Source organism: Microchirus variegatus (assembly GCF_963457635.1).
Source record: "Microchirus variegatus genome assembly, chromosome: 13".
Taxonomy (NCBI): Eukaryota; Metazoa; Chordata; class Actinopteri; order Pleuronectiformes; family Soleidae; genus Microchirus; species Microchirus variegatus.
The window spans coordinates 14,528,840-14,546,784 of record NC_139814.1 but is presented as its reverse complement, the minus strand read 5'-3'; the positions used below and the strand labels follow the sequence as shown (position 1 = coordinate 14,546,784).

Sequence of the window (17,945 nt, the reverse complement as noted above, 5' to 3'; positions counted from 1 at the left end):
TTCACCCTCCCAATGGCTGAAAACACGTATACACGTTAACTCGTTATATAGACGACTGCATGATGTTAAATTAAACAACAGAAGAGACAGCTCATACATACATTGTCATACAAATGAACAAAACAAAATAACATTCCTCACCGTCTCTCAGACTTTGTTAAGACGGCATCTAAAAAGAGATTTTAAATATAAAAACTGCGCTTCGTTTTGACCACGTCTGGGCGTGTGTGTGTGTCGGTGGGAAGCCTGGAACCAGTTGGGATCAGGTTAAAAAGCTCATTTTCTCTCCCTCTCTCTCTCTCTAAATAACATTATAAGGTTTAAAACAGTAATATTCAGTAGTTTTGACGGGCATCATCCTTCTTAAAGCTTATATAAGAGCCACCGGTGTCTGCACACAATCGACTCAGCTACCACACAAGTGCATGAGGTTCATTCTGACGGTTGACAGAAGTCACATATTCAGTGTTCTATCTTAGGGCGAAGTGATTATCCACTAAAACACTGTTCCCGGAGAAGAAATCAACACATATGTGGTAGCTGAATAGATCACGTACCAACTCCACCCACCCCCCCCACCCTCACCACCACCACCACCTCAGCACAACCATCTACATCTTCTTTCAGTTCCTTGTTGTCATGGTTACAGAGTAAAGCCACATCACTGCAAGGCCTGACCAGCAGAGCTCCGACTCTGCTCTTCAACACGGCTGACAGAGCTGTCCTGAACAGGCTGCAGTGATCGATGACCAACGGGAGGAAACTATCTTTAAACAAATAAACAAGGCGATGATATGTATCTTCATATGTGTGTATGTGTGTGTGTGTGTGTGTGCACGTACAGTGTGTGAGCAACAGATACAATGACAGCACGTGCTTGCACTATGATATGCCTGTCAGTGTATGTGTGTCTCTGTCTGTCTCTGCTGGTTGATGTTGCTCCATGTGACCCACGCCTGTGTGTGTGTGTGTGTGTGTGGTCACAGGTTTTCTCCAGGCTGGTACTGCGGCTCTGTAGCGGTGAAGTAATCCTCCAGGAAGGACTGCAGGTACTCGAACGTGTGCCTCTCATCGGCTTCCCGCCTCCAGCACTGCAGCATCAGTTCATGGAGCGAGGCAGGGCAGCCTGGGGCACAGGGCATCCTGTAGCCCCTCTCCACCTGCTCCAGCACCTCACGGTTGTTCATGCCTACAGGGGTGGAGACAGGGGAATAGGGAGTTGGATTAAACAAAACATACAAGATAGGGAATAAAGATTTTTTTTTTTTTTTTTTTTTTTAAACAAAACATGTATGAACAAAATAGTATGAAACAAAGTTTACTATATGTGTTAGCTACATACAAAATACAGCATAAAACAGCCACAAAAAGTCATGGTTAACAGTGTTAACTCCTTTCAGCCCCTTTCCTTCCCAGGTACTTGAACCTGCAGTGCAGAACTTGTCGCCCCCCTCTGGCAGTGGGATTACTTACACAAACAGTGTTGGCACGTGCCTATGACTTGCAGGTCCTCACAGTGATTTTTTTTTTTTTTTTTTTCAGACTGTAAATCTATCCTCTGTACACACAGTTTCATGAGGAAATGTTTCTTGGACACATGCTCAGTTTCCCCTGTCACCATATCACTGTTTGCAGTAGCTAAATCTGTTGTCTCTGTTGTCGCTATGGTTGCTTCTCTCTCTCTCTCTCTCTATCCGGCTCTGGCAAACCAATCAGTGCTGTTTGATGTAAAATGCATACAGATGCACAACTGCAGTGTGTGTGTCTGTCACCACACACACACACAAACTTTGCACAGCTATTCTTCTTAGGACACTACATTGACTTACATTGATTAGGGCAGCCTAAATAAAGTTTTATCCTTGATTTTAAGCATAAACAGCTAAAGCTTAACCCTAACCTTAACCTAAGCACAATTCAAATCTTAGCCCCAAACTTGTGCAGCTCCTCAGAAATCCCAGAAAAGGTCCTAAAGAGAACAGGTAGAGAAAACACACATACACTACACTGGTGGGGTAATTTACTTGAATGTAAGAGACACATATTTATATGTTAAAGGTGCATTATGTAAGAAATCTAAAGCAACTGGCCATAAAATCCTCCTAATATGTCACAGAGACTCAGGAATAATGTTCATATAACAAACTGAACTCACCAACAACAACAGTACAGACAAAATATTTGCATTAAAAAAAATATAGGCCGCCATCTACCAATCATTGCAGTTAGTAGAGTCTCAGCTGCCGAGCAACCACGGGTTGCCAGTTACGTCAGAAAACGAAACCTAAAAGACCTCTGTATTTTGAATTTGAATGTAGTAACCATTTTTGGCCACATACTTACATATGGCGCATTCAAAGTCTCACACACAGGGCTCAGTGACCGCCCAAAAAAACACTATAGTTACCTTTAATGCACATTTATCAATCATTTCCAGACAGTTTATTTGTACAAATATAGCTAAAAATGACTAATCCTGGAGATTTATCAACAAACAAACAAACAGGTGTTGTGTACCTGGGTACGGCACACGTCCCTTGGTGATGAGTTCTGTTAGCAGGATGCCAAAGCTCCAGACATCTGACTTGATGGTAAAGCGCCCATAGAGCGCCGCCTCTGGAGCCGTCCACTTGATGGGGAACTTCGCCCCTGAAACCATGGCAACACAGTGAAGATGCATAATCATATAATTAGGACAGGTTATATATATAAAAATATAGACATGGAGGCAGTCATTGTGTGAGCACACACACACACACACACACACAGTTGTATAACTATCTATGTATCAGGAGGTGATGTCCTCTTATTTCTATCTGTCCTCACATAAGTACAACACACACTCTCTTTAAGATATAACATGTGATATTTGTGCATTAAAATAGCTAAAAACAATGCCATAGCTTTTGCTGAGTAGTATTATAACATTAGCCAGACTACTCTTTACATCCACAGCAATATGTATTTCTATTAAAGCTAATGGAGCGCTTCATTTTTCATCACCATTTGCTTTACCGCCTCTGCTTTAAAGTCCACGACGAACCGTATATAGAACGTCAGAGTGAGGAAGGAAATATGCCACACAACTCGATTTTAGCCACGCCCTTGTCTTTACATTACTGCGTGACGTTTGCCGCACAATCTGCCGCCAAAAATCTCCACGCAAGTGTGTGACCCTGCCTTCCGCCCTATGTCAGCTGGGAGGATAAAGCGGTAGAAAATGGATGAATAGATGGACCGATGACCCAAGTGTGTGTTTAGTATCCCATGATATTACCTTGTCGAGCAGTGTACTCATTGTCCTCAATGAGCCTAGCAAGGCCAAAGTCTGCAATCTTGCACACCAGATTGTCTCCGACCAGGATGTTCGCTGCTCGCAGGTCACGGTGGATGTAGTTCATCCTCTCGATGTACGCCATCCCAGCCGCAATCTGCAACACACATGTCAAAACAGTAGTAGTTCAATATCAGTGTGTGTGTGTTTGTGTTTGTGTTTGTGTTTGTGTTTGTGTTGTACTCACCTGTGCAGCCATGTCCACCAGTTGAGGCAGCTTCAGGTTTTGCCCCTCTCCGTCTTTCAAGAAGTCCAACAAGCTTCCTGGGGAAAAAAAAACGACATCGTATCAGGCCTCGTATGCGATCGACACATCTGCTGCCAAAGGATTCTTATAATTCCTTAACAGTTAAAACATTACAGCTTTTCTGTTTCTTTTCAATGAAGACATTTAAATATTTCTGACTGCTCTTTCCTTTTTATGTGAAAACCAAAGGAATATTTTTTTTGCCTGCCCTGAGGCCACCCTTACAGGTTTTTGCCCCAAGGAAGGTAAAATTCTCTCGGTTTGGCGGATATTGGCATGTTTTTACACAGCGAGGAGGCGCGGGGAGCTCAAACACCGGTCTGCCAGTTCATTAAAAAAGATCTCCCCGATCACTGTATGTACTTTTAATTGCATCAGACAAAGAAATCTGAACCCTGTGTCATTTTTTAAAATTGTTGTACGGGAGCCAAGGAGCACATGAATAAAAAGAAGAATTTCAGATTGTCCCAAAACAATACCAATCCAGAATAAAAAAGCGGTTAAATCATATTCTATTGTTCTATATTAACAAAATTGATTATTCTAATGGTGTAGATGCATGACTTGAAATACAGTCTAACCTCTCGAAACCTCTTTATCGACCGTCTGCCTCTTCAAGTACAAAGAAAATACTTTTTTTTTCTCCACATAACAGCAGTGACTCATACTGTAAAGAGGAAGTCACAGGCACGACAGTTTACTTGGCCTGATACCTTGGCTCATGAACTCGGTGATAATGTAGATTGGCTCCTCGGAGACGACGGCGTAGAGCTGCACCAGTTTGTCATGGCGCAGTCTCTTCATGATTTGAGCCTCCTCCAGGAAGGCCTCGGGGGACATGGTTCCTGGCTTCAGAGTCTTCACTGCTACCTTGGTGGTGCCGTTCCACATGCCTGGCATACAGACAAGAGGGTGTTAGCGCGCGCGCACACACACACTGCATTATACACTCATTTTGATGTCGATCTACCGGGACAATAAATGCAACACATGCAGATGGAAACATCAAAACATCAAATGTGTGGTGCATGCACATGATTGATATGTCGGAGAGCATGCGTGACATGAGACAGCGTGCCGTTATAAGAGGGAGGGAGAGTGGACTGGTCTTACATCAACACACCAGCGGCGTCTGAGCTACAGTTTGGCTGTCTTCAGGGAGAAAGTCTGCACGGCTCAGAAACCCCACACACACACACACACACTGGGATTGAGTCTGGGGAAAGTGCACCACGACAGCTCCAACAAGAAAAATGCGTTTGTCGTGTAATTGTGAATACATTCCTGTGGGAATATCAGCTAATATGCATTTTATTGAGGGGGGGGGGGGTAATGATAATAATCTCTGCCTGGGTACACTGATGAGGGAGTTATGCTGAGCAGACAGTTGACACTCTGAGCCTATAGGGGGCGTGTAAGTCTCACCCATCCACACGTCGCCGAAGCAGCCCTGCCCTAGCTTCTTCTGGAGTGCCAGCGCTTCCCTGCACACCTCCCAGGCATCCCGCCCGAGGCCCATGGTGAGCGGGGTGGAGTTGACACAGGCATGGGTCAGGTAATAACACAGGCCGTCATTATTGCCTAATAGTGGAAGGAGGTAGGGAGGGAGGGAGGAAATGAAAGTGTGGGAGTATGAGAGAGGTGGGTGATGGGGAGAAATAACCGTGCAGTGTCCGGTAGGAAGATGGAAGAAAGATGGGTGGGGAGGGGGATGACAAAGAAGTGAGATGAGATGATGAGACATGCACATGCAACAGCAGGGGAGGGGAGTAACAGCTGCGTACCTGGATAAGAGCTGAGTTTTCCCTTTATTTGTTTTAATAATCTCAGAACATAGTTACTAAAACTTTATTCTTTTCATCCAAAAGTATTAAATATTTAGTTTAGTTGGCCCAAAATTGGGGAGACAGACTCTGTGATCATCAAAAAGTCTGTTTTTGAGTTAAGCCTTGTTTGTTAGCCAGAGGCTGTTATCAGCCAAAGAAAGAACAATATCAGTCGACCTCTAACCTCGATTTTAAAGTTAATTTTTCACTGCTTCATGTTCGAATCAGACTCAGGTTCAAACTAAATCGAACAACTGCCTGTGTGGCAGGATGTGTGTGTCAACAGAACACAGCCTTTATCCAGGTGCGCTTCAACTGTTACTTTACCGCCCACTGCAACACGACTCCTACCCATCCAGACTTCTCCAAACTGGCCGTTGCCCAGTTTCTTAATCAGCTGGAGGGATTCCCGAGGAATCTCCCACATATCCTTGGTCTTCACTGATAAGTCGGCCAGCTTAGGCATGCCCCGTTTACAGCTGCCAATCAAACGGCAGCACAGCCCTGCTGCTCTCTCTGAGAGAGAGGGGAGAGGAATATGGAGACATAAAGAAGGGAGTCGAGCAGACAAGGCGAGGAGAGGAGAAAAGAAAACAGGGCAAACGCAGAGATAAAGACAGATCAAGACAGGCTTGCTTGCATGTGTGACTTATGCAACTCACGAGTAAACAACAACAGCAGCACAACAGACACGAGGACTTTTCAGCAAAAACACACACAACATCCAGAGCAGCAGCATCGTCCTGGTAACTCTGAGCGAGTAAGTAAGAAAGAGCAGGAGCAGCAGAGACCGAGACTGTGTCACGTGAGCACAGATTTCCCAGATTGCTAATGAGGATAGTGTCAGGGAAAGTGCACTCACTGCAGAGTGTTTGCCATATCTGCACTAGCCACTAGGGGGCAGATTCACACTGACACAGAGAGAACAGGAAGTGAAGGGTGTGAACCCTGACTGTTTTTTTAACACAACCACAGAATATTCAAATTAATAACTTGTCATGACAGGGTTTTCTTTTGTCTTTAATGCTTTTTTTTTTTTTTTTTTTTTTTTTTTTACAGATGTAAAATCTGCATCTTAATAGAAACGGATGATGTCAAACACATGTAGTCAAGGTGCATAGAAGTAGCTTTCAAATGTAAATGAATAAAGAACAAACACTACTAAGATGCACTTATGTACAGTACTTGAAACAAAATAAATAAATGTATTTAAGAAAAAGTAATAAAGACGATGGTGAATGGGTCTGTGTGAGTCACCTTTGTAGTGATCGACCAGCTGCGGAACAGTGTCAAACTGTGACCGTGTGGTGATGTAGTAGCCACCGTTGTCTAGTTTGCGGATCTTGTAATGCTTCACGTGATCTCCCTTGTTGTCGTCCCAGTCACGGATCGACAGAGAGTAAGCACCTGTAGGGAGGAGGGAGGAGGAGAAGGAGGAGGGAGGAGGGAGGAGGGAGGAGGGAGGAGGGAGGAGGGAGGAGGGAGGGGAGGAGGAGGACAAGGGAGGGAAGGTGAGGACAAAGACACACTGCACAGAGACACAGAGAAAATGGCAGCTCGTCGCTATAAAAAGACAGTGTGGTTCCGTGTACCTTTGGTGGTCTCACTCTCTCGGATGAGAAAAGTTCCTCTCTGGTTTCCATGACCCAGGAGTTGTCTCTCCGCATCCTTCCTCCCCATCTTCCCAAAATACCACCTGTCACCATAACAACAACAACACAGGTCACCTCGGCAACAGCATCCATCACGGGATCTTTGCTGGAAGATTTCATGTCGATCATCAATCAACAGTTTCTCGACACAAACTCTCTTTGTTTGTGTGTGTGTGTGTGTGTGTGTGTGTGCGCGCTTACTCCTCAGCCTGTATGGAGTCGACAGGAGCCACATAGTTGGAGGGGATGTAACCCGAGCTGCCCGTGTCCAGAGATCGCGCCTCCCACCAGTCGCCCTCTCTGACAAATCAAAACACAAAATGTTTGTTAATTTCCTCGCGGAGACGCAACATTTGGGTTGATTTTATTAATTCAGACGACAGGGAAACAAAAGCAAACGATATCTACCTGCTTAATGCCTGCTTAAAAGTTAATGACTAGAAACGGCTTTTAAGCGTAGCACTCTCATTTTCAAAAAACTACGGGTGGCATTTCGATAAGCAGATCTTTATCGACACGAAACTTCAAGGGAAGTAAAGGGCGTCAAGGTGAGAAAGATAAAGATCCTGCGAGTGAAAAGGATGTCAGGGGATGAGCTAGCAGAGAAACCAAATTCATAGCATATTTATTTATGTTTATTCTCGATTTTCTTGTGTTGTAATCGATGACATTCAAGTGCAGCCTGTAGCATTTCATGGTGGGAGTCACAGCTTAGAGATCTCACAGTCGGCGCATAACGTCGTTTACAGTGATTACACTAGAGGGCAGCAATGTGACAATAAAGATGCTAACTGCAGCACTAAAGAAGAAGAAAGACGTGATTACACCACAGATAGTAAATAGAAAATTGGACAAAGTCTTCCAGTTTCTTCACTGAAGCCAACCTGGAAGTGACGCTATACTGAATAGCCACCAGGGGGCGACTCCACTGGTTGCAAAAACACTTTCAATGGAATTAATTTGATTTATATGATCAGTAAATACTTTCCTGAGAAGTTTAGAGTCTCAATCACTGCTTTCACAGGGTATCCGCTGGGTCTTAAAAAGTCTTAAATACAATAATTTGAATTTAAGGCCTTAAAATGTCTAAAATTCTCCTAAAATTTCATAAAACGTCTTTAATACAATTTGGAAAGGTCTTAAAAATCTATTAACGTTACCTTTATTTAAAACATGCATAAACTTCAGTCTCGCGTTGAAATGTTTCTATTTTTGATATTGCGATAACATAACTACAACACGGAACTAAAGTAGGCCACCTGTGCTGCCCAGTGAGAATTTATCGAGCACCACTAGCTAGTGTGCTGTGCAGCGGTATGTTACAGCTTAGCATAGCAGCAGAGAAAACTTAATGAAAGCCCACAGCTAAGCCAAACGATTTATGGCTCCAATTTTCCTTCATGTCTTTTATACTTTTTTGCCAGTATGGAATTGAACTGGGTCTTAAATTTTATTAATTATGGTCTTAAAAAAAGTCTTAAATTTGACTTGTTGAAACAAACCTGCAGAGACCCTGTTTCAGCTTGTTTAGAGTCTTATGGGCTAACCCCGCGAGCATTTGTTTGTACTCACGTATTGTTGATGATCTGAAATTTCTCTCCTTTCTGGAAAGTGAGGTCATCCTCAGTGCGAGCGTCGTAGTCATACAGAGCTATAAACAGAGTGACTCCACCACCTGCGAACACACAATCACACCAAAAAAATGCACAGCAGAAATAAACATGCAAGACCTTTTTAAATTCGTACACTCGCCGCGACGCAGATGAACTTCAATGCTCTTGTAACTTTTACTGGTTTCCTTTAACAAGCAACCGCCTCTGATGGCGGATCAGTCACGATTAAAAAAAACTTACGCGTTATTAAAAGTTCACAAAACATTATTTTAAAAGCTAGTGTTGATCCCTACAGATACAGATAAATGAGAAAATGACACACATATGACATAATATAATCATAAAGGTTGACTTACAACTGGTATTAATGGGCAAACTATATTGATTTAAGGTCCAGGGTGCAAGAATTAGTGATAGTGAGGCTTTTGTATACCAGAAAAGATGTTACTCTTATTTTTTTGTGTAGTAATGTTCAGATTCAAAATGCAAACTCTGGCTACTTTGTCCAATTGGACTGCTGTAGAAACACAAAGCAAGGCCCTTACAAAAAGGAGCCTCATAAAAGCCTCATACTTAAAGGTGCCATATGTAAGAATGTGACCAAAAACTGTTACTACATTCAAATTCAAAACACAGAGGTCTTTTAGGTTTCGTTTTTCTGACATAACTGGCAAGCAGTGGTTGCTCGGCAGCTGGGACTCTACTGACTGCAATGATTGGTAGGCGGCGGTAGGTGGCGCCACATGCAAAAACATGATTTCAAAACGTAAACATGATTTGCAGTCTGCAAAAGAGTTTTTTAAATGCAAATATTTTGTCTGTACTGTTGTTGGTGGTGAGTTCAGTTTGTTATATGAACATTATTCCTGAGTCGCTGTGACATATTAGGAGGATTTAATGGGATTTAATACATAATGCACTGTATGTGCAGTATATTACATTGGTGACAATAAATCCTCCAACATGTAACACCCTGGACCTTTAAGTGGTGTGTTGACTGTAAGGTTGAGAGAGAGAGAGAGAGAGAGAGAGAGAGAGAGAGAGAGAGAGGCTTACTGGTGCCTCCAGGTCTTTGGTGTGTGTTGGTGTTGGGGAAGATGGTGCTGCATGAAAAGCCCTGGTTGAAGTCAGGGATGGTGTGAGTGGGGTCAGGACAGTAGCGGCCCTGAGTCGCGGCAGCGAATGACCCTCCGTCTGCGTTGCTAGGAGACAGATCCGTAACATCTACTATTGCTGCTGCCGCTGCTGCCGCCGCGAGTTTGGCAGACTTCTTCTGCTTGCAACAGGCACACCCCATAATAACCGGCACAGAGACGGGCGTCTGTGGAAGAAGGAGAGGTGAAGTGAGAAAAAGGGACTTTTTTCCAAGACTTTTATTGCTGCTGGCTGCGGAAAAAAATCAGCTTTATTGGAGCGTGAACTATATAGCCTATAAGGATTAAAATAAGAAGGAATAAATACATGCAAAACAATAAATACATCTCAAGTCACACTATTATTTTCATATTTTAGGAGTGCAGTTCCTTCAGAGCGACAGAAACGAGCAGAAATCCCCCACATTACATGACATTTATGACTTAAATTTCCCCACAGGAGTTCTTTCTTTAACATTGCATCATTTCAGTGAACTTTGGCAGAGATACGCACTGTGCTGAGCTCCATTCTGGTTTACATTCATTCATTAAAAACACAACTGAAAATGAAAACTAATATTATGTAGAGGTTTTTTTTCCACAAGATTCAGTGTAAGAAATAAGCCATTTCATATATAAATATATAAATATGTAAATAGGCAAAATGTTAAGTAATTCTTAGCATTTCCTGTGTGTGCAAGTGAAAATTGAGAGTTCAAAGATAAAGTGACAGAAAGTGAAAGCAGCATCAACATCATCATCAACATATGGTTGAAGAAAAGCCCTTATGAGAACGTGAAAAAATAGCAAAACTTTAAATAAAATTCAACTTCCCGTGAGACGAGGGAGAAGAGGGGGGGTGGAGGTTAGACGAGAAGGAGAAGTTAACTTTTCTCTCACCTGATGTCTTCCTTGTCAGATCATCTGTCAATCACCATTGCCACTGGAAGAAAAAAAAAGAGAGGGAAGAGGTGAGTGACAAGGTTTGGAAAGAGAGAGAGAGAGTGGCAGAGAACCAGAGAGGGAAAAGGAAAAAGGTGGTGGAGAGTGTGAGAGAAAGGCTTGAGAGCAGTAAAGCGTGAATAAAGAGACATGTGAAGGGAGAGTCAGAGACAGCTAGACAGACACAGACACACACACGCACACACACACACACACACACACACACACACACACACACACACACACACACACACACACACACACACACAGAGAGAGAGAGAGAGAGAGATGATGTGAGGTTAGCCACTTCCCTTTTTGTTGTGTAGTTTCAAGAGGGGGCACTCATAGTCGGCCTCTATGGTCAACAGCTGCGCACGCCTGTGCGTGTGTGTGTGTGTCAATATGCATGTGTGTAGGTGTCGTACGGGGTTTCTGATTCAAAGTGACAGTCACGGCACGGTGAGAAATGAGTTTTCACATGGACGCTTGTGTCACCGTCTGCACACACATGTACGCAACTCTGCACTTCCAGTTCGGAGCGAAACCGCATTGTTTCGATAGGACGCACGCTAACAAAGCAGACGCTGGTGCCAACGTCGAGAGGAAATAACACACAGAGAGACGCCTGCATCCATTCATCAACATAACTCTGTTGTGTGTGTACCTTATGTAGATTTAAATCTGTACACAGTCACATTATGGGGACTTGTCTTCCTTATGGGGACCAAAAAAAAAATCAAGATATATTTTAAAGTTAGGCTGAGGTCAAGGTTCGGTTAAAGTTAGGGTCAGGGTCAGGATTAAGCCTGGATTAATTATGGTTAAAGTTCAAGTCAGTCTCCAGGAAATGAATGCAAGTCGATGCAATGTCCTCTGAAACCAGGGTGTGTGTCAGCAAGAACCCCTTAAAAAACCTTTTTTCAGGAAAGGGGTTTTAAAGGGTTCTCTGGATTAAAATGGTTCTTACTGGAACCATTAGTGTTACCAAGAACCCTTGAAACCCCCTTTTTTCGGGGAAAGGGTTTTTCAGGAGCAAATGGTTCCAGGTAGAACCTCAGCCCTTGTAGAAGAACTCTTTTGGAACCCTTATTTCTAAGAGTGTACCTACCTACAGAGTGAAAACAGTGAGTTTGGCCCTTTCCAAAGTTAACTAACTCCTAACATGGTGTTTGTTTAAAAAGCAATTCCTTTAAAATAACACAACAGTCATCAATAAATCAAATCTTCCTAAATGTTGCAAATGTTCCATTTTTCTAAAAAAAAAAGAAGAAGAAAAGGACTGAATCAACAGGGGAAATAATCACTTCCTAATATTTTCTCAGTAAATAAAAAAGCCAAAATTCCAAAAGTTGCTGCTTTTCCTTTGTGAAGTTATATTAAAGTGCAAATCTGAAGGGTTGAGACTATTTGCAAGAAACACACACTTTTAGCAACTTGTATTTCACTTTGTTTCAATATAATTCATATTTTTCATTCAGATTACGATCCTGAAGATAACATTGTGTGTGTTGCTGTTCACAAACGGCCTCTGGGATTCAAACAGACAACTTTTGAAGCTACAGTCCAGTCGACTGCAGCCTCCCCACCTACTGAGGAATGTGAGGGAAATCACTCACAGGAAGAACAATACAGATTATTGCAGCGAAGGCACAAAGGCAAACGTTACTTCTTTTCATTTTTTTCTTAAGTACAGAAGTCCACATGACAACATCCCCTGAAATTCCTCTCAATCTGTAAAGCAACCAAAGCTATTCCAGGCACCATGTCGTGAACCCAGAGCAAAATATGCAACACTTTTTTACATTTGCATGCACACACACTTGTTCACTATCAGGTCAGCCATCAGTGGAGCTACAGGAAGTTAGCCCTGTTAGAGTTTCCTGTCCACCCCTCTGATGGCTCCCCCCTTTTCCTGGAAACTGTAAGGACAGAGTCCATCCACACACACAAAGCAGCTGCAGTGCCACAAACAAACACACACATCTTCCTCTCTGCTTCTCTTTGTTTTCTCCAGCACCAACCTTCCATGTTCCACCTCAGACTGGTAACGAGAAGAATGAGATGTAAAAAAAACCGAGGCCCTCGTGTCGCTGCTGCTGCCCTTCGGCTCGTCTCCTCTTTCTCAGCTTTTTCAAAGATTGGCAAACGACCCCGGACGAGATTGGCACAATAACATGGGGATGTGTTTACACGCTCACAGTGGGGAATGTTTACAGAGCAGCCATACAGTCATTTTTCACTGCTGAGTTCCTGTTGACCAAATTTAGTGTCTCGCACGTCTTCCTCTCTGCACACAGAAGCTAATTCGGTGCCTGGGCTGTTTATGGTGAAAAGAGAGACCATCGTGAAACACGTCAGTCTGAAGAAGCGTATACAACCGCAATACATGGCCCACTGAACTCATCACACTTTAACACAGACAAGTGTGTTCTCCTGCATCTGTACTGTATTTCTTTTTCAATCCAGCGAAAGCATTTAAGGAAGCAACGGGGTGAGAAAGTGTGAGTGTGAAGAAGGAAGAACCGCACAGTCGCTGTCCACCTGTGTACTTGTTGTTACTTTTAGGCGTCGATCATCACACCAGAGAAACTGAGAAACAGCCCGAGTTCCTCTTTGCCTCTTTAAACTAATGAAAACAAGAAGTTTAATTTATCTTGAGCATGGATTGTGCAGATTTAGCATTATCCAGTATTAAAAGAGGCAGCGCAGGGTTTGTCAAGTGTGGTTGCATTGAGGCACCGACGCTTTATCAACAAGGATTCTTCCTGGAACAGAAACACCCACTCTACACCGTCTAGGTGAGCGTTTCATATGTAAGAATTAACAACATCTAAAAAGGTGAGACTGTACATTGTGACAAACAAAAGACTTGGACAGCCCTTCCTTCCCATTGCACGTATACATGAACTGGAGTGGCCTTCACAGAATGGAAGTTGTTCCCCTTTGAAGCACAATAAGCTTTCACATAGAATTAGTGACATCTACTCACTAAAGTGCAACAAACAGAGGTCTATCTATCTATCTATCTATCTATCTATCTATCTATCTATCTATCTATCTATCTATCTATCTATCTATCTATCTATCTATCTATCTATCTATCTATCTATCTATTTATCTATCTACCTACCTACCTACCTACCTATCTATCTTCCAGTAAATCCTTGCTGCAAACATTGCTGCCAGCGAGGACTGAAAGATAATATGTTTGATTCCCGGTTAACTATTTATCTATCCATCTATCCATCTATCTACCGACCGACCGACCGACCGACCTACCTACCTACCAATCTATCCATCAATCTACCTATCTACTACTTGCCTACCTACCTACCTATCTATCTATCTATCTATCTATCTATCTATCTATCTATCTATCTATCTATCTATCTATCTATCTATCTATCTATCTATCTATCTATCTATCTATCTATCTATCTATCTATCTACCTACCTACCTATCTATCTATCTATCTATCTATCTATCTATCTATCTATCTATCTATCTATCTATCTATCTACCTACTTTTCTATCCAACTACCTATCTACCTATCTACCTACCTACCTATCTATCTTCCAGTAAATCCTTGCTGCGAACATTGCTGCCAGCGAGGACTGAAAGATAATATGTTTGATTCCCGGTTAACTATTTATCTATTTATCTATTCATCTACCTACCTACCGACCGATCGACCGACCGACCTACCTACCAACCTACCTACCAATTTATCCATCTACCTACCGACCGACCGACCGACCGACCGACCTACCTACCTACCAATCTATCCATCGACCTACCTATCTACTACTTGCCTATCTATCTATCTATCTATCTATCTATCTATCTATCTATCTATCTATCTATCTATCTATCTATCTATCTATCTATCTATCTATCTATCTATCTATCTATCTATCTAGCTATCTATCTATCTATCTATCTATCTATCTATCACCATCTACCTACCTACCTACTTACCTACCTATCTATCTACCTACCTACCTACATATCTACCTACCTATCTTATAAATATAAATATTTTAGATTCCTGATTTCCCTTTTATCAGGTGGTGAGTTCGACAAACTGGGCGTTGATATCGTGTCAACCGTTCATACGACCGCACCACAAAACCTGAACTAGTGCTTTAAAGAGAGACCGTGTCATGTTTCACACTCACTGTGAGTGTGCGACTGCTGCAACATCGACATATGGTGTAACAAGATAATGTCGCAGTCATTTCTCAATGATGCAACCGCCATTAAAGACGACGTTTATTAACACTATAAACTGACATGTTTCAGCCACACTGCTATGACTGTTCCTCACTCAACACCGAGTGATGGTCATGGCAGACTTCTTTGTACTGTACATAGAAGGAATCATTACAATACTTGATTGTTTCCTGTCTGCAAAACAACTACGAAAAATAACTAGTTTGACTTTCGTGCTGCAAAGGACAGGTACTGGCGTGACACATACAGCATAAGAAGACAATAGCACCAAGCTTGCGAAGTCAAATGAGATTATTCCTTTTATGACTACTTTAATCACACATAAGCTGGGTTTGAGTTACATATGAGCTGAGCTCACGTGAAAGTATTAAAGTCGCTAAAATATCACCAAATATCACCGGGATGCCATTACTTCACGGGTAACACAATCGCCATTGCTTGCCGCAAAGCAGCATAGACCTTACAGGCCACATAAAAAGACGTGGCGGGCAACATCTGGCCCCCGGGCCTTGAGTTTGACACATGTGGTCTAGGGGTTACGGTAATTTGAAGTATGCAAAAAAAGCACCAAACATAAGGGTTAACACTTATTTAAAGGTGAAGTAAGTAGTTTATAGTGCCATCCATAGGAGAGGCTGAAATACAACAAAGAACTGCTCCTCTGCTCACCCCCTCCCTTCCCTGAGCGCTACGGTATCCGCAGCTGGTCAAATGTCGTCCTCGTTGTCTTTCTCCGTGTCAGCAGATGAGGTTCGTGAGGCGAGGGAGAGGGCGAGCTACCGCGGCCGTAGCAGACGAAGCGGAGAGAGAGGAGGCGGGACTTCCGCTACAAGTAAAGAGACGCTTGATTTGTTCTCTCGCGTTTGTCCTTACAGGCTCCGGTAGAAACATGGCGTCTCGCTGCTAACAGTGGCTTTGCAACCACGTCCCGCAACCATGTTATTTTACATGACTTTTTGAAACACTAAGAAAATTAAACAAAAACTATTATACAGCGACTAGACAATGCAGGAGCACATAATATGTATAAAAAAGTGGATTTTGGGTTAATAAACCCATAAATACTACACATTGTCCCTTTAAACCAAAACGTATCACTGAGGGCAGCTTTACGTAAACGGTTTCCTTCACACAAGTGCAGTCATACATTGAGGCCACTTATAGTATAGTCGTCGCTTCCCTTAACTGAACAAATTCAGAAAGCACGCAACACGTGACCAGCGAAGCATTCACATGTAACAAAATAAATCACAATAGCATCACCCTCTGTCGTCACACTCGCAAACATCTAAATCCCGCTGACACACCCTTTTCCTGCACAGTGGATTGCAGATAAGCTGCTCCCAGCGGGGAATTCTCCATGGGAACACTGGGCAACACGCACACATTGTTCATATCTGAGGTTTTTTTTTGTCGTTTTTACACAATTTCTGTGCAACTCTCTTTCTCTCTCTCTCTCTCCACTCCTTCTCCTCCTCCTTCTCTGTCCAAAGTTTCTCCAGCTGTTTTCTCGCCTACCTTTCACTCCGACTCTCTCCCTAGTTAGCAGGAAGCTCGACAGGATGCAGAGTGCGAGTGGAGCAGGAACGATAGGACAATGGGAAGCAGGCTGTCACTGAACCCTCACACACACACACACACACACACACACACACACACACACACACACACACACACACACACACACACACACACACACACACACACACACACACACACACACACACACACACACACACACACACACACACACACACACACACACACACACACCAGCTCCAACACAGAGGAGAGAGGGCGACAGCGCGGGCGATGGAAAAGTAAGGTGTCTCAGTCATCGGGATGTCCTGTTTCCATATGAGGTCATCACTTCCTTCTGATAAAGAGAGCTGAAGCGGTTTGTTGGAAATCGAGCACGAACGTAAACGTGAAAGTGCTTATTTCTGTCGGACAACATGAACGAGACACTTTCTCAGACCACGCCGGGGGGGCTGAAAACATCCGCACTAACCAATCCACGGTGTTGCCATCAGCCAGATGATAGTGATGTCCACTTCTAACCCCCCCCCCCCCCCCATGAAAACATACATATACACGCCCCCTTCCTTCCTGTCTAACCCTGGAGGCTGAAGACAGGAACTGACCTCGTAAAGAAACAGGAAGTGATGAAGCACGGCCTTGGACAGTCTACTTGAAGTTTTCGCTCTGTGCAAACCCAGGAGAACTCCTTCCTTCACGCGTTCCTTTATGGAGAAGGAACCTGAGATTTGAAGATGGAGGTACACCATCATTATGGAGGAAGAAACACCTGCATTAATGCCAACATGGTCACACCACAGATACACAGAAACAAATTTTTATAGAAAATGAATGTGAATGTTGTGTTTTCCATGTTAAGGAAACGTCAAGTCGTGTCTTTTCCTCACAGTGGTTTTCCTGTGTGTGTTAAACCAATCACAGCCATTAAGTTTGGAAACAAAAAATAAACTTACCGACAGAAGAGGTCAAACAGATGAGTGAAACATTTACTGAGAAAAATCCAAATAATACGTCTTATCATACCTTTTTAAAGGTGCCATATGTAAGAATGTGGCCAAAAAACTTTACTACATTCAAATTCAAAATACCGAGGTCTTTTAGGTTTCATTTTCTGACATAACTGGCAACTCGTGGTTGCTCTGCGGCTGAGACTCTACTGACTGCAATGATTGGTAGACGGCGGTAGGTGGCGCCACATGCCAAAACATGATTTCAAAAACATAAACATGATTTGCAGTCTGCTAAAGATTTTTTTAATGCAAATATTCTGTCTGTACTGTTGTTGTTGGTGAGTTCAGTTTGTTATATGAACATTATTCCTGAGTCTCTGTGACATATTAGGAGGATTTTATGGCCAGTTGCTTTAGATTTATTACATAATGCACCTTTAAGTTTCTTGTACAGGAAGAGAGACATCCAATAAT

The 17,945-nt window shown here is 42.9% G+C and overlaps 1 protein-coding gene across 1 annotated transcript; it reads right to left on the bottom strand.

The window, feature by feature from the left end:
- Positions 1 to 647: 647 nt before the first annotated feature.
- yrk (Yes-related kinase) lies at positions 648 to 17,243 on the bottom strand. The gene is made up of 13 exons (XM_083899716.1): positions 17,127 to 17,243; positions 10,706 to 10,748; positions 9,729 to 9,993; positions 8,632 to 8,734; positions 7,261 to 7,359; positions 7,000 to 7,103; positions 6,665 to 6,814; positions 5,759 to 5,923; positions 4,295 to 4,474; positions 3,522 to 3,598; positions 3,278 to 3,431; positions 2,518 to 2,649; positions 648 to 1,189 (listed from the first exon to the last, which is right to left on the bottom strand). The coding sequence occupies exons 3-13, from the start codon at positions 9,967 to 9,969 to the stop codon at positions 981 to 983; spliced, it is 1,614 nt and encodes a 537-aa protein (XP_083755842.1). The 5' UTR covers positions 9,970 to 9,993; positions 10,706 to 10,748; positions 17,127 to 17,243; the 3' UTR covers positions 648 to 980.
- Positions 17,244 to 17,945: the final 702 nt, after the last annotated feature.

Excerpts from the sequence above, each read along its gene's own strand:
- yrk (XM_083899716.1), bottom strand. The coding sequence starts at position 9,969 with ATGGGGTGTGCCTGTTGCAAGCAGAAGAAGTCTGCCAAACTCGCGGCG. Across the intron at positions 6,815-6,999 it reads AGAGAGTGAGACCACCAAAG|GTGCTTACTCTCTGTCGATC; the intron begins GTACACGGAACC and ends TCCTCCCTACAG. Across the intron at positions 3,432-3,521 it reads TGGTGGACATGGCTGCACAG|ATTGCGGCTGGGATGGCGTA; the intron begins GTGAGTACAACA and ends TGTGTGTTGCAG.